This window comes from Rana temporaria, chromosome 4 (assembly GCF_905171775.1).
Source record: "Rana temporaria chromosome 4, aRanTem1.1, whole genome shotgun sequence".
Lineage (NCBI taxonomy): Eukaryota > Metazoa > Chordata > Amphibia > Anura > Ranidae > Rana > Rana temporaria.
In genome coordinates, this window is record NC_053492.1 from 476,256,489 (window position 1) to 476,271,712 (window position 15,224).

The window sequence follows — 15,224 nt, forward strand, 5'->3', positions numbered from 1 at the left end:
CTCTGTGCTCTCTTCATCCTCTGTCCTCTCTCCATCCTCTGTCCTCTCCATCCTCTGTCCTCTCTCCATCCTCTGTCCTCTCTCCATCCTCTGTCCTCTCTTCATCCTCTGTCCTCTCTCCATCCTCTGTCCTCTCCATCCTCTGTCCTCTCTTCATCCTCTGTCCCCTCTCCATCCTCTGTCCTCTCCATCCTCTGTCCTCTCTCCATCCTCTGTCCTCTCCACCCTCTGTCCTCTCTCCATCCTCTGTCCTCTCCATCCTCTGTCCTCTCTCCATCCTCTATCCTCTCTCCATCCTCTGTCCTCTCTTCATCCTCTGTCCCCTCTCCATCCTCTGTCCTCTCCATCCTCTGTCCTCTCTCCATCCTCTGTCCTCTCTTCATCCTCTGTCCCCTCTCCATCCTCTGTCCTCTCCATCCTCTGTCCTCTCTCCATCCTCTGTCCTCTCCATCCTCTGTCCTCTCTCCATCCTCTCTCCTCTCCATCCTCTGTCCTCTCCATCCTCTCTCCTCTCTCCATCCTCTGTCCTCTCCATCCTCTGTCCTCTCTCCTCTCCATCCTCTGTCCTCCCCATCCTCTGTCCTCTCCATCCTCTCTCCATCCTCTGTCCTTCCCATCCTCTGTCCTCTCCATCCTCTGTCCTCTCTCCATCCTCTGTCCTCTTCATCCTCTGTCCTCTCTCCATCATCTGTCCTCTCTCCACTCTCCATCCTCTCTCCTCTCTCCATCCTCTGTCCTCTCTCCATCCTCTGTCCTCTCTCCATCCTCTGTCCTCTCCATCCTCTCTCCTCTCCATCCTCTGTCCTCTCCATCCTCTGTCCTCTCCATCCTCTGTCCCCTCTCCATTCTCTGTCCTCTCCATCCTCTGTCCTCTCCATCCTCTGTCCTCTCTCCATCCTCTGTCCTCTCCATCCTCTGTCCTATCCATCCTCTGTCCTCTCTCCATCCTCTGTCCTCTTCATCCTCTGTCCTCTCCATCCTCTGTCCTCTCTCCATCCTCTGTCCTCTCCATCCTCTGTCCTCTCCATCCTCTGTCCTCTCCATCCTCTGTCATCTTCATCCTCTGTCCTCTCCATCCTCTGTCCTCTCCATCCTCTGTCCTCTCCATCCTCTGTCCTCTCTCCATCCTCTCTCCTCTCCATCCTCTGTCCTCTCTCCATCCTCTGTCCTCTCCATCCTCTGTCCTCTCCATCCTCTCCATCCTCTCTCCTCTCTATCCTCTCTCCTCTCTATCCTCTCCATCCTCTGTCCTCTCTCCATCCTCTGTCCTCTCCATCCTCTGTCCTTTCTCCATCCTCTGTCCTCTCTCCACTCTCCATCCTCTGTCCTCTCCATCCTCTGTCCTTTCTCCATCCTCTGTCCTCTCTCCACTCTCCATCCTCTATCCTCTCCATCCTCTGTCCTCTCTCCATCCTCTGTCCTCTCTCCATCCTCTGTCCTCTCCATCCTCTGCCCTCTCTCCATCCTCTGTCCTCTCCATCCTCTGTCCTCTCCATCCTCTGTCCTCTCTCCATCCTCTGTCCTCTCTCCATCCTCTGTCCTCTCTCCATCCTCTGTCCTCTCCATCCTCTGTCCTCTCTCCATCCTCTGTCCTCTCTTCATCCTCTGTCCTCTCTCCATCCTCTGTCCTCTCCATCCTCTGTCCTCTCTCCATCCTCTGTCCTCTCCATCCTCTGTCCTCTCTCCATCCTCTGTCCTCTCTCCATCCTCTGTCCTCTCTTCATCCTCTGTCCTCTCTCCATCCTCTGTGCTCTCCACCCTCTGTCCTCTCTCCATCCTCTGTCCTCTCTCCATCCTCTGTCCTCTCCATCCTCTGTCCTCTCTCCATCCTCTGTCCTCTCCATCCTCTGTCCTCTCTCCATCTTCTGTCCTCTCCATCTTCTGTCCTCTCCATCCTCTGTCCTCTCTCCATCCTCTGTCCCCTCTCCATCCTCTGTCATCTTCATCCTCTCCATCTTCTGTCCTCTCCATCTTCTGTCCTCTCCATCTTCTGTCCTCTTCATCCTCTGTCCTCTCTCCATCCTCTGTCCTCTATCCATCCTCTGTCCTCTCTTCATCCTCTGTCCTCTCCATCCTCTGTCCTCTCCATCCTCTGTCCTCTCCATCCTCTGTCCTCTGTACTCTCCATCCTCTGTCCTCTCTCCATCCTCTGCCCTCTCTCCATCCTCTGTCCTCTCTCCATCCTCTGTCCTCTCCATCCTCTGTCCTCTCCATCCTCTGTCCTCTCCATCCTCTGTCCTCTCTCCATCCTATGCTCTTCTGCATGTAACTCCAGATTGGATGATCAGCTCAGACTGACATCACCTGTATGTTGTAGAGAAATGCGCTTGCAGAGCTCAGCTTATCCACAAGGTGGCGCACACAGCACACCGCCCAGCACTGGGGAAGACCCAGGAATCCTGAATCCTCCTTTCAGCACTTTCAGAAAAACTGAGAGGCAGCAAAGTGTCTGCTATTCACGGAGGAGGCAGGAGGACATTGCATGGTGTCTGAGGGATCCTGGAGGGATCTGAGGACCATCTGATGCTTGGAGGGGCCCCATCTTCCTCTACATCTGATCTCAGTGGGCTCTAGCTGTCACTAGGAGGATCAGGAACAGGTTGGTGGAGGATCAGGAAGACCAGGAGCAGGTTGGTGAAGGATCAGGAGGACCAGGAGAAGGTTGGTGGAGGACCATTAGCAGACTGGTGTAGGATCAGGAGGACCAGGTTGGTGGAAGATCAGGAGGATCAGGAGCAGGTTGGTGGAGGATCAGGAGGACCAGGAGCAGGTTGGTGGAGGATCAGGAGCAGGCTGGTGGAGGATCAGGAGGACCAGGAGCAGGTTATTGGAGGATCAGGAGCAGGTTGGTGGAGAATGGCCAGTCTGGGGCTCCAGAGAGGTCTCTTCTGGTTCCTGCTGTTGGGTTCAGTGGACATCTGCAGGTCAATGGAGAGGCTCCAATCTGCTTCAATCTCCTCCACCCGACAATTCCAGGGTCTCCGGGAGCCCAGCTTCACCAGGCTGAAGAGGAAGAACCTGGCTGTGGACTTTGTCCTCCCTGCAGCCTTCAGGAACTCCTTGAGGGACCTTCTGGGTCTCTTCCCCGCCGGGACTGCCAGCAGCACCAACTTCCAGGCGAGCTCCAGCCTGGTCCTGGACTGCGGACCTCTGCTGGAGTCCCTGATCCCTGAGCGATCTTCTGCTGGTGCTCCTCATCCCTATGGAGCGGGGAAGAAGGAGCCGCTGTGGTCCCAGTCGGCGCCGCTCTCCAAGGTGCTGAAAGCTGGGACTCTGAAGACTCTCCGCAGGTCCAAGCAGCTGCTGGTGGAGGTTGGGGACTACCTGGTCAGGGAAGGCTGTGGGGTAGATTGGGAGAGCCTGAGGAGCGATGAGGCGGAACAACGTGTGGAGCTACCAACTTCTGTCCTGAAGAGGAGGCTGGAGTTCAACATGACCGAGCTGTTCAGCTGGTGGCTGGAGACCAAGGAGGGGAGGCTGAGGATCAGACTGATGCCACAGAGGTCTTCCGCTTATCCTGGAATGGAAGATACCTTGTCAGCTGCCTTGGGAGCGTCCCAGCCCAGACTAATGTTCCAGATCCTGAGGAAGGGTAAGTGCCATGACTTACCTCCCTATAATGCTAGGACTTACCTTCATACAATGTCTTGACTTACCTCCATGTAATGCTAGGACTTACCTCTATACAATGTCTTGACTTACCTCCATGTAATGCTAGGACTTACCTCTATGAATTTGTCTTGACTTATCTCCATATAATGCTAGGACTTACCTCTATATAATGCCTTGACTTACCTCCATGTAATGCTACTACTTACTTCCATACATTGTCCCTCTTCAATACAATGCCCCCCCCCCATACAATGTCCCCCCTCCATACAGTGCCCACCTACATTTAATTACTCCCCTCCATACAATTCTCCCCTCTATACATTGCCTCCGTCCATACAATTTCCCCCCCATATAATAGCACCCCATCTATATTACCCCCCCCCCCATACAATGTCCCCTTCCATACAATGCTCCCCTTCCAAACAATGTGCCCCTCATGTGATACCCCCCTCCAAACCATGACACCCCTTTCATACAGTGTCCCTTTTAATATAATGCTGGCCAATAGAATGTCCCCCCTCCATACAGTCCCCCCCCCCTTCCATACAATGTCTCTCCTCCATATAGTGCCCCCTCTGTATGATATCCCCCTCCGTACAATGTCCCATTCTATATTATGCTGCCCCATACAATGTTTCTTTCCATAAAATTCCTCCCTCCATGCAATGCCCCCCCCCTATGCTGCCCCATACCATGTTCTACCTCCATACAATGTCCCTTTCAAAACATTTCCCCCTTCATACAATGTCCCCCATCTATACAATGCCCCCCCCCCCCCCATAGAATGGATAGAATGGCACCCCCTCCATATGATGTCTCTTCCATATAATGCTGCCCCATACAAAGTCCCCCTCCATACAGTGCCCCCTCTGTACAATACCCCCCTTCCATACAATGTCCCACCTTCCATGCAATACTGCCCCTCCATCCAATGCCCCCTCTATACAATGTCCCCCCTCCATAGAATATCCCCCTCCATACAATGTTCCCCTTCTATGCAATGACCCCTTCCATACAGTTCCCCCCTCCATACAGTGCACCCCCATACAATGCCCCCCTCCATACAGTGCCCCTTCCATACAATGTACCACCTTCCATGCAATACTGCCCCTCCATCCAATGCCCCCTATATACATTGCCCCCTCTATACAATGTCCCCCCTCCATAGAATATCCCCCTCCATACAATGTCCTCCTTCTATGCAATGCCCCCTTCCATACAGTGCCCCCCCCATACAGTGCCCCTTCCATACAATGTCCCACCTTCCATGCAATACTACCCCTCCATCCAATGCCCCCTCTATACAATGTCCCCCCTCCATAGAATATCCCCCTCCATACAATGTTCCCCTTCTATGCAATGCCCCCTTCCATACAGTTCCCCCCTCTATACAGTGCACCCCCCATACAATGCCCCCCTCCATAAAATATCCCCCCTCCGTACAGTGCCCCTTCCATACAATGCCCCCCTCCATAAAATATCCCCCCTCCATACAGTGTCCCCCTTCTATGCAATACCCCCTTCCATACAGTGTCCCCCTCCATACAGTGCCCCCCCCCATACAATGCCCCACTCCATAGAAAATCCCCCCTCCATAGAATATCCCCCTTCTATGCAATGCCCCCTTCTATGCAATGCCCCCTTCCATACAGTGCCCTTCTCCATACAATGTCCCCCTCCATAGAATATCCCCCCTCCATACAATGTCCCCTGTCTATGCAAAGCCCACTTCCATACAGTGCCCCCCTCCATACAGTGCCCCCCTCCATACAATGTCCCCCTTCTATGCAAAACTTCCTTCCATACAGGGTCCCCTCCATACAATGTCCCCCTTTTAGGCAATGCACCCTTACACACAGTGCCCCCTTCATACAATGCCCCCCTCCATACAGTCCCCCCTCAATGCAATGTCCCCCTTTTAGGCAATGCCCCCTTCCATACAACACCCCCTTACATACAATGCCCCCGCTCTGTACAATATCCCCCCTATATACAATGTCCCCTGTCCTTTCAAAGTCCCTCCTGCATACAATATCCCCCCTCTATACAATGTCCCACCTTCCATGCAATGCCCCCCAGATAATGTCCCCCACCATACAGTGCAACATTCCACCCCCCCCCCCCACCCCTTTATACTAATTTACAAATCCTGTACATTGCAAAAGAACAACCATTCTGAGTTCAGTGCAGAAGCTGTGAAGCAGCCAGGACTGCAGTGTGCAGATCCCTCTTCTATCAGTGGGATGGATGACATGTGAACTGCACTGTCCGGGTTGCTATGGGCAACGACACTTTGTATCTTCGTAGATGCAGAATATTATCCTCCACCCATGTCTGAGGTGATGAATTAGTTAAATGGAATGAATGATATGTGATGGGAGGTCTCAGGGTTGCTATGGGCGATGACACTTCATAGATGAGAAAAATTATTATCCTCCATCCATATCTGATGAATTATTTATATGAAATATGTCCGGCTGATGGTTCAACCCCCGATTAGTTGGCGCCTCATCCCAGGATATGAAAGAAGTGGGAGGGAACAAGGGGGGGGGGGCTGTCACGGTGCTTACAAATAGTAATGGAAACCAAATATTAAAAGAAGAGCTGATTAGTTTCAGAGTATCACATTTTTCATGATCAAAGTGGTCTAAAAAAAGGCAAATGTTTAATCTATGTGGAGAGTTTCATATGCATATGTTTGCCCGACATGTTTCGCCTAGTAGCTTCATCAGGGGGTTATACAAATAAATCAGCAAATGCGTAAACTATACAAAAAAGTAATATGAGTACAACACATTACACAAAATGACATGTAACAGTTTAAATGGTTAATGATGAATTATATTGTGATCTCTGATGAATCTTCTGCCCGCTGTGTGCTCCGGTCACATGACTCCCCAATATCTCATCATCTGTTGATCTGATTGATCTGTTATTGGTCTGATCAGAGCTGGTCTAATCAATACTCCATTCTGGACCAGGTCAGTACCCATTAGGCAGACAATCAGGGCCACCATCAGGGGGATACAGGCATTACACCTGTAAGGGGCTGATGGTCCCCAGGGGCCCAGCTGACCCCCCTCCCATTTTTTTAAATTTTCTCTTTGCATTACACCTGTAAGGGGCCCGATGGTCCCCAGGGCCCCTTACAGGCCCGGCTGGCCCCCCACCCGTTTTTTTTTATTTTTTTTTATTCTTTTAAAATATTTTTATTTATTTATTTTTTGCATTACACCTGTAAGGGGCCCAATGGTCCCCAGGGACCCCCTCTTGTTTATTTTAAAAAAAAATTGCATTACACCTGTAAGGGGCCTGATGGTCCCCAGGGCCCCTTACAGGCCCGGCTGTCCCCCCTCCCATTTTTTTTAAATTCTTTTAAAATATATATATATTTTTTTTGCATTATACCAGTAAGAGGGCCCAAATGGTCCCCAGGGACCCCCTCCTGTTTATTTTTTATTTAAAATAAATTGCATTACACCTGTGATGGTCCCCAGGGCCCCTTATAGGCCCGGCTGGCCCCCCTCCCGTTTTTTTTTAATTTTTTTAAATTCTTTTAAAATATTTTTATTTATTTTTTGCATTATACCTGTAAGGGGCCCAATGGTCCCCAGGGACCCCTCCCATTTATTTTTTATGTAAAAAAAAATTACATTAAACCTGTAAGGGGCCCGATGGTCCCCAGGGCCCCTTATAGGCCCGGCTGGCCAACCTCCCGTTTTTTTTTATTTCAATTACTTTTTATTTATTTTTTGCATTACACCTGTAAGGGGCCCGATGGTCCCCAGGGCCCCTTACAGGCCCAGCCGGCCCCCCTCCTGTTTATTTTTTATTTTTATTTTTGCATTACCCCTGTAAGGGGCCCAATGGTCCCCGGGACCCCTTACATGCCCGGCCGGCCCCCCTCCTATTTATTTTTTATTTGATTGCATTACAACTGTAAGGGGCCCGATGGTCCCCAGGCCCCGCCCCCCCACGCTTATTTTTCATCAGCACCCCCCCCCCCTCAGTTCTCTGCTCCAGGGGGGCCCTGCCTAAAGCTGTGTAAGGGGCCCCAAAGTTTGTGATGGCTGATAAGCAGCCAGATAACTAGCATTTTATAAGAGGGCAGTCTTTGTGTTTTTTTTTTTTTTTTCTCAGGGTACTTTTTAACCTGACAATGAGAGTTCCTGGGATCTGTCCAATCCAGGGTTCGGATTGTGGATAAAGAAGTAATATCATATGGGAGTAATAATACTGGAGTAACGATATTAAATATTGGAATAGAAATACGACTATTGGAGAGATGATAACAATGGAGCAGATTGTATAATGTACAGCTGGGGACACAAATATACATTTTCACAAAGTCTGCTGCCTCCGTGTTTTTAGATCTTTGTGTCGGATGTTACTATGGGATACTCAAGTATAATTACGGTAAAACCTTGGTTTGAGAGTAACTTGGTTTGAGAGCGTTTTGCAAGACAAGCAAAAATGTTTTATTACATTTTGCCTTGATATACAAGCGACGTCTTGATATAAGAGCAGCGTCATGTCACAACTGAGTATAAAAGAGAAGAGAGGAGCCTCTAAGTGTAGTCTCGCCTCTAGAGGGCTGAAGACAAGTTCTCAATGAGATTAACCACTTAAGGACCGCCGCACGACGATATACGTCGGTGGAATGGCACGGCTGGGCACATGGACGTATATGTACGTCCCCTTTAAGAGCCCAGCCATGGGTCGCGAGGGCGCCGCCGCCGCGCGACCCTGTCCGAATCTCCGTGACTGCGCCCGCGGGACCGATCGCCGCCGTTGCGTCCCGCAATCGGGTCACAGGAGCTGAAGAACGGGGAGAGGTGAGTGTAAACAAACCTTTCCCCCCTTCTTCTCTGTGGCAATGTCAGTGATCGTCTGATCCCAGATTTAGGGAACGACGATCAGTGACGTCACACGTCCAGCCCCGCCCCCTTACAGTTAGAAACACACATGAGGTCACACTTAACCCCTTAGCGCCCCCTTGTGGTTAACTCCTAAACTGCATATGTCATTTTCACAGTAATCAGTGCATTTTTATAGCACTTTTCGCTGTGAAAATGACAATGGTCCCAAAAATGTGTCAAAAGTGTCCGATGTGTCCGCCATAATGTCACAGTCACGGAAAAAAATCGCTGATCGCCGCCATTAGTAGTAAAAAAAAAAAAAATATTAATAAAAATGCCGTAAAACTATCCCCTATTTTGTAAACACTCTAAATTTTGCGCAAACCAACCGATAAACGCTTATTGCGATTTTTTTTTTTTTTTTACCAAAAATATGTAGAATAATACGTATCGGCCTAAACTGAGGGGAAAAAAATAATTTTTATATATATTTTTGGGGGAATATTTATTATAGTAAAAAATATTGCATTTTTTTCAAAATTGTCGCTCTTTTTTTGTTTATAGCGCAAACATGCTATACTTACCGCCGCTGTGCAGTTTGTTTTGCACAGAGTGGCCCCCCTCAACACCCTCTTCTTTGGCTGTCGCGGCTCCTCCCCGCATTAGATATCCCCCTTGGAGAAGCGCTCTCCCGAGGGGGTTACCTTGCGGGCGCGCTCCCGAGTCATACACTTTGTGTCCATAGATGCCGAAAGTATGACACGGCCCCGCCCCTCCAGCGCCCGCGTCATTGGATTTGAATGACAGCAGCGACAGCCAATGGCTGCGCTGCTATCAATCTATCCAATCAAACCTGGGACTGGGGGGGGGGGGAGGCGGGCACTTTCAGGTGTATTTTCACCTTAATGCATAGGATGCATTAAAGTGGAGGTCCGCCAATTTATTTTTATTTTTTTACAGTCAGCAGCTACAAATACTGCAGCTGCTGGCTTTTAAAATAAGGACACTTACCTGTCCAGGGCGCCCCCGCGATTTTGGCACCCGAAGCCGCTCTCAGGTGCTGCCGCCACCATCTAATGTAAGGGAATCAGGAAGTGATGCCTTTGCGGCTGCGCGATCCCTATGGTCCCTGCTGTCTTCTGGGACCTGTGTGTCTCCCAGAAGACAGCGGAGTGGGGGCTGGAGAAGGCGCCGTAAGTGGCGTAAATACCCACGGGTGGCACGGGTATATGTCCGGAAGTGGAAGCAAAATACCTGTATTGCACGGGTATCTGCTCCCCCCTGAGATGTGCCAAATGTGACACGGGGGGGGGGGGGGGGGGGCTCCCGAAAAGAGGAAGTTAAATTTTTGGGTGAAGGGTGAAAAAACATGAAACTTTACATTTATTATTTTTTAAATTTTTTTGTGAGAGGCCCCCCCCCCCCCCCCCAAGATACAATTTTTTTTTGTGTGGGGGTTCCCCTTAAGATCCATACCAGACCGGAGGGTCGTCTTGGGGAGGGGGGGACCTCACGCAAAAAAAAATCTTTCCCCAGGGTTCCCCCTTCATCTGGATCCGACTTCTGGTGCAACTTCTATTCGAATCGATGAGCTGTGAGCATTACCTGATCATTGTACCCGTCAGGGGGAGGCGGTCCCATCCCCAACGTAGCACGGGGGCTTAGTGGTCGGTATTTCTGCCTTGCAAGCACTGGGGTCCTCAGTTTCAATCCCGGTCAGAAAACGGTCTGCATGGAGTTTGCATGTTAATTGTAGACTCGGAATTATTGGGACATTCCATTCTCTGCTGCTGAGTGTGAAGTGAATTAGAAATCTGTACAAAGAACACAAAGTTGCAGTTTTCTGGCGTCACCGCGCCGGTCTCTGCTTTTCCCGGGACGCCGTGTGACATTTTATTATCTTGTGATCCTGACAGCAGATATGTTATTATTCCTCTTCCTGTAACATTACGGCACAGCGGCTTGGCACTGGTACTCCGGGGGGCCCTCAATTTGAATCCTGGTCAGGACAATATCTGCATGGAGTTTGCATGCTATCCCTGTGCTTGTATGAGTATCCTAATCCCCCTAGATATGCTGGCAGGTTATTTGGACCCAGTGTGAGGTACGGACCTTAGATTGTAAGATCCTTGAGTGCAGGGACTGCTAGTAGCGGGTTGGACCCCCTTTATTAGGTCCCCCTTGCTAGTAGCGGGTTGGACCCCCTTTATTAGGTCCTTCTTTCTAGTAGCAGGTTGGACCCTCTTTTTTAGGTCCACCTTGCTAGTAGTGGGTTGGACCCCCTTTATTAGGTCCCCCTTTCTAGTAGTGGGTTGGACCCCCTTTATTAGGTCCCTCTTGCTAGTAGCGGGTTGGATCCCCTTTATTAGGTCCTTCTTGCTAGTAGCGGGTTGGACCCCCTTTATTAGGTCCTTCTTGCTAGTAGCGGGTTGGACCCCCTTTTTTAGGTCCTTCTTGCTAGTAGCGGGTTGGACCCCCTTTATTAGGTCCCCCTTGCCAGTAGCGGGTTGGACCCCCTTTATTAGGTCCCCCTTGCTAGTAGCGGGTTGAACCCCCTTTATTAGGTCCCTCTTGCTAGTAGCGGGTTGAACTCCCTTTATTAGGTCCCTCTTGCTAGTAGCAGGTTGGACCCCCTTTATTAGACCCTCCTTGCTAGTAGCAAGTTGGACCCCCTTTATTAGGTCCCTCTTGCTAATAGCAGGTTGGACCCCCTTTATTAGGCCCCCCTTGCCAGTAGCAGGTTGGACCCCCTTTATTAGGCCCCCCTTGCTAGTAGCGGGTTGGACCCCCTTTATTATGCCTTCCTTGCTAATAGCGGGTTGGACCCCCTTTATTAGGTCCCCCTTGCTAGTAGCAGGTTATACCCCCTTTATTAGGCCCTCCTTGCTAGTCGTGGGTTGGACCCCCTTTATTAGGTCCCCCTTGCTAGTAGCGGGTTGGACCCCCTTTATTATGCCTTCCTTGCTAATAGCGGGTTGGACCCCCTTTATTAGGTCCACCTTGCTAGTAGCAGGTTATACCCCCTTTATTAGGCCCTCCTTGCTAGTAGCGTATTGGACCCCCTTTATTAGGTCCCCTTTGCCAGTCCTGGGTTGAACCCCCTTTATTAGGTCCCCCTTACTCTTTTTCCCACCATTCTCTGTAATCCCGAGAGATGGTTGTGTGTGAAAATCCCAGAAATACTCAGAGCAGCCCGTCTCCCACCCCCAACAACCACCATCCCACGTACAAAGTCACTTCAATCCCCCTTTCTTCCTCATTCTGTTGATCGGTTTGAACTTCAGAAAGTCGTCTTCACCACGTCTAGGTGCCTAAACGCATTGAGTTGCCGCCATGTGTGATTGGCTGATTAGCAATTTGTTGTTACCGAGCGATGGAACGGGGTGTACCTAATAAAGTGGCCGGTGAGTGTAAATCCCGGTAATAAGTCAGTCCGGTGTTTTCTCAGTCACTTCACATTTCCATCTGTTCCCTCTTTTCATTATATTTCATCCCATCCCCCCCTCAGGCTCAGAATTAATTTACTGACTCTTCAGGACGCCGTTTTTGCGTTCGCTCCCCGAAGTGTTCTAATCGTAGGTTCAGAATTATCCGTCGGCGGGACGTCCTCTGTTCTCGGCGGCAGGGCGGAGTGCCGCGTAAATTAGGAAATGGAAAAAATGATACATTTGATGCACCAGCTGCCGCTATTAATATGGCGATCTTTGTTTTTAGGAAGACACTTTGTAACGTTTTCATCCTGGCTGCAGATACAGAAGATACATTCGGACGAACGTACTAGAATAGGTATCAGGACCGATACTGACCATTTCCCCGAGTACTTGTACTCGGGGGAAATGCTCCGATGCTTCACCCGATACTTGTACAGTCAGGTATCGGGTAGTGGGGGGAGTTACAAGTCGTCTTCTCTGTGTTGTCTTCTCCCCCCCCTGATATCTTCTCCCCCGTGCCGTCTTGTTACCCCCGTGATGTCTTCTCCCCGTCCGTACCGCTCCCCCTCCGTGATGCCTTCTCCCCGTCCGTGCCGCTCTCCCCTCGTGATGTGTTCTCCCCCTTCGTGCCGTCTTCTCCCCATCCATGCCGCTCCCCCTCCGTGCCACTCTCTCCCCGTGATGTGTTCTCCCCATCCATGCCGCTCCCCCTCCGTGCCGCTCTCCTCCGTGATGTGTTCTCCCCCTCCGTGCCGTCTTCTCCCCATCCATGCCGCTCCCCCTCCGTGCCGCTCTCCCCCCGTGATGTGTTCTCCCCATCCATACCGCTCCCCCTCCGTGCCGCTCTCCCCCCGTGATGTGTTCTCCCCCTCCGTGCCGTCTTCTCCCCATCCATGCCGCTCCCCCTCCGTGCCGCTCTCCCCCCGTGTTGTGTTTTCCCCATCCATGCCACTCCCCCTCCGTGCCGCTCTCCCCCCGTGATGTGTTCTCCCCATCCATGCCGCTCTCCCCCCGTGATGTGTTCTACCCCTCCGTGCCGTCTTCTCCCCATCCATGCCGCTCCCCCTCAGTGCCGCTCTCCCCCCGTGATGTGTTCTCCCCATCCATGCCGCTCCCCCTCCGTGCCGCTCTCCCCCCCGTGATGTGTTCTCCCCATCCATGCCGCTCCCCCTCCGTGCCGCTCTCCCCCGTGATGTGTTCTCCCCCTCTGTGCCGTCTTCTCCCCATCCATGCCGCTCCCCCTCCGTGCCGCTCTCCCCTGTGATGTGTTCTCCCCATCCATGCCGATCCCCCTCCGTGCCGCTCTCCCCCCGTGATGTGTTCTCCCCCTCCGTGCCGTCTTCTCCCCATCCATGCTGCTCCCCCTCCGTGCCACTCTCCCCACGTGATGTGTTCTCCCCCTCCGTGCGTCTTCTCCCCATCCATGCCGCTCCGCCTCCGCGCCGCTCTCCCCCCGTAAAAGTGTTCTCCCCTCCGTGCGTCTTCTCCCCATCCATGCCGCTCCCCCTTCGTTCCGCTCTCTCCGCCGTGATGTGTTCTCCCCATTCATGCCGCTCCCCCTCCGTGCCGCTCTCCCCTGTGATGTGTTCTCCCCATCCATGCTGCTCCCCCTCCGTGCCACTCTCCCCCCGTGATGTGTTCTCCCCCTCCGTGCCGCCTTCTCCCCATCCATGCCGCTCCCCCTCCGTGATGTGTTCTCCCCATTCATGCCGCTCCCCCTCCGTGCCGCTCTCCCCCCCGTGATGTGTTCTCCCCCTCCGTGCCGTCTTCTCCCCATCCATGCCGCTCCCCCTCCGTGCCGATCTCCCCGGTGATGTGTTCTCCCCATCCATGCCGCTCCCCCTCCGTGCCGCTCTCCCCTGTGATGTTTTCTCCCCATTCATGCCGCTCCCCCTCCGTGCAGCTCTCCCCCCGTGATGTGTTCTCCCCTCCGTTCCATCTTCTCCCCATCCATGCCGCTCCCCCTCCGTGCCGCTCTCCCCCGTGATGTGTTCTCCCCATTCATGCTGCTCCCCCTCCGTGCCGCTCTCCCCGTGATGTGTTCTCCCCGTCTGTGCCGTCTTCTCCCCATCCATGCCGCTCCCCCTCCGTGCCGCTCTCCCCTGTGATGTGTTCTCCCCATCCATGCCGATCCCCCTCCGTGCCGCTCTCCCCCCGTGATGTGTTCTCCCCCTCCGTGCCGTCTTCTCCCCATCCATGCTGCTCCCCCTCCGTGCCACTCTCCCGACGTGATGTGTTCTCCCCCTCCGTGCGTCTTCTCCCCATCCATGCCGCTCCGCCTCCGCGCCGCTCTCCCCCCGTAAAAGTGTTCTCCCCTCCGTGCGTCTTCTCCCCATCCATGCCGCTCCCCCTTCGTTCCGCTCTCTCCGCCGTGATGTGTTCTCCCCATTCATGCCGCTCCCCCTCCGTGCCGCTCTCCCCTGTGATGTGTTCTCCCCATCCATGCTGCTCCCCCTCCGTGCCACTCTCCCCCCGTGATGTGTTCTCCCCCTCCGTGCCGCCTTCTCCCCATCCATGCCGCTCCCCCTCCGTGATGTGTTCTCCCCATTCATGCCGCTCCCCCTCCGTGCCGCTCTCCCCCCGTGATGTGTTCTCCCCCTCCGTGCCGTCTTCTCCCCATCCATGCCGCTCCCCCTCCGTGCCGATCTCCCCGGTGATGTGTTCTCCCCATCCATGCCGCTCCCCCTCCGTGCCGCTCTCCCCTGTGATGTTTTCTCCCCATTCATGCCGCTCCCCCTCCGTGCAGCTCTCCCCCCGTGATGTGTTCTCCCCTCCGTTCCATCTTCTCCCCATCCATGCCGCTCCCCCTCCGTGCAGCTCTCCCCCGTGATGTGTTCTCCCCATTCATGCTGCTCCCCCTCCGTGCCGCTCTCCCCGTGATGTGTTCTCCCCGTCTGTGCCGTCTTCTCCCCATCCATGCCGCTCCCCCTCCGTGCCGCTCTCCCCCCGTGATGTGTTCTCCCCATCCATGCCGCTCCCCCTCCGTGCCACTCTCCCCCTGTGATGTGTTCTCCCCCTCTGTGTCGCCTTCTCCCCATCCATGCCGCTCCCCCTCCGTGATGTGTTCTCCCCATCCATGCAGCTCCCCCTCCGTGCCGCTCTCCCCCCGTGATGTGTTGTCCCCATCCATGCCGCTCCCCCTCCGTGCCGCTCTCCCCCCGTGATGTGTTCTCCCCATCCATGCCGCTCCCCCTCCGTGCCGCTCTCCCCCCGTGATGTGTTCTCCCCCTCCGTGCCGTCTTCTCCCCATCCATGCCGCTCTCCCCCGTGATGTATTCTCCCCATCCATGCCGCTCCCCCTCCGTGCCGCTCTCCCCCCGTG

At 53.2% G+C, this 15,224-nt stretch overlaps 1 protein-coding gene across 1 annotated transcript in view; it reads left to right on the plus strand.

Moving 5' to 3' along the window:
* Positions 1-2,776: 2,776 nt before the first annotated feature.
* LOC120935800 (ALK tyrosine kinase receptor-like) overlaps positions 2,777-15,224 on the plus strand; it is a 215,633-nt gene continuing 203,185 nt past the window's right edge. Inside the window, exon 1 of the mRNA XM_040347861.1 lies at positions 2,777-3,592. Coding sequence (XP_040203795.1) covers positions 2,857-3,592 — 736 coding nt within the window. The 5' untranslated portion in view covers positions 2,777-2,856. The remainder of the gene's footprint in view (positions 3,593-15,224) is intronic.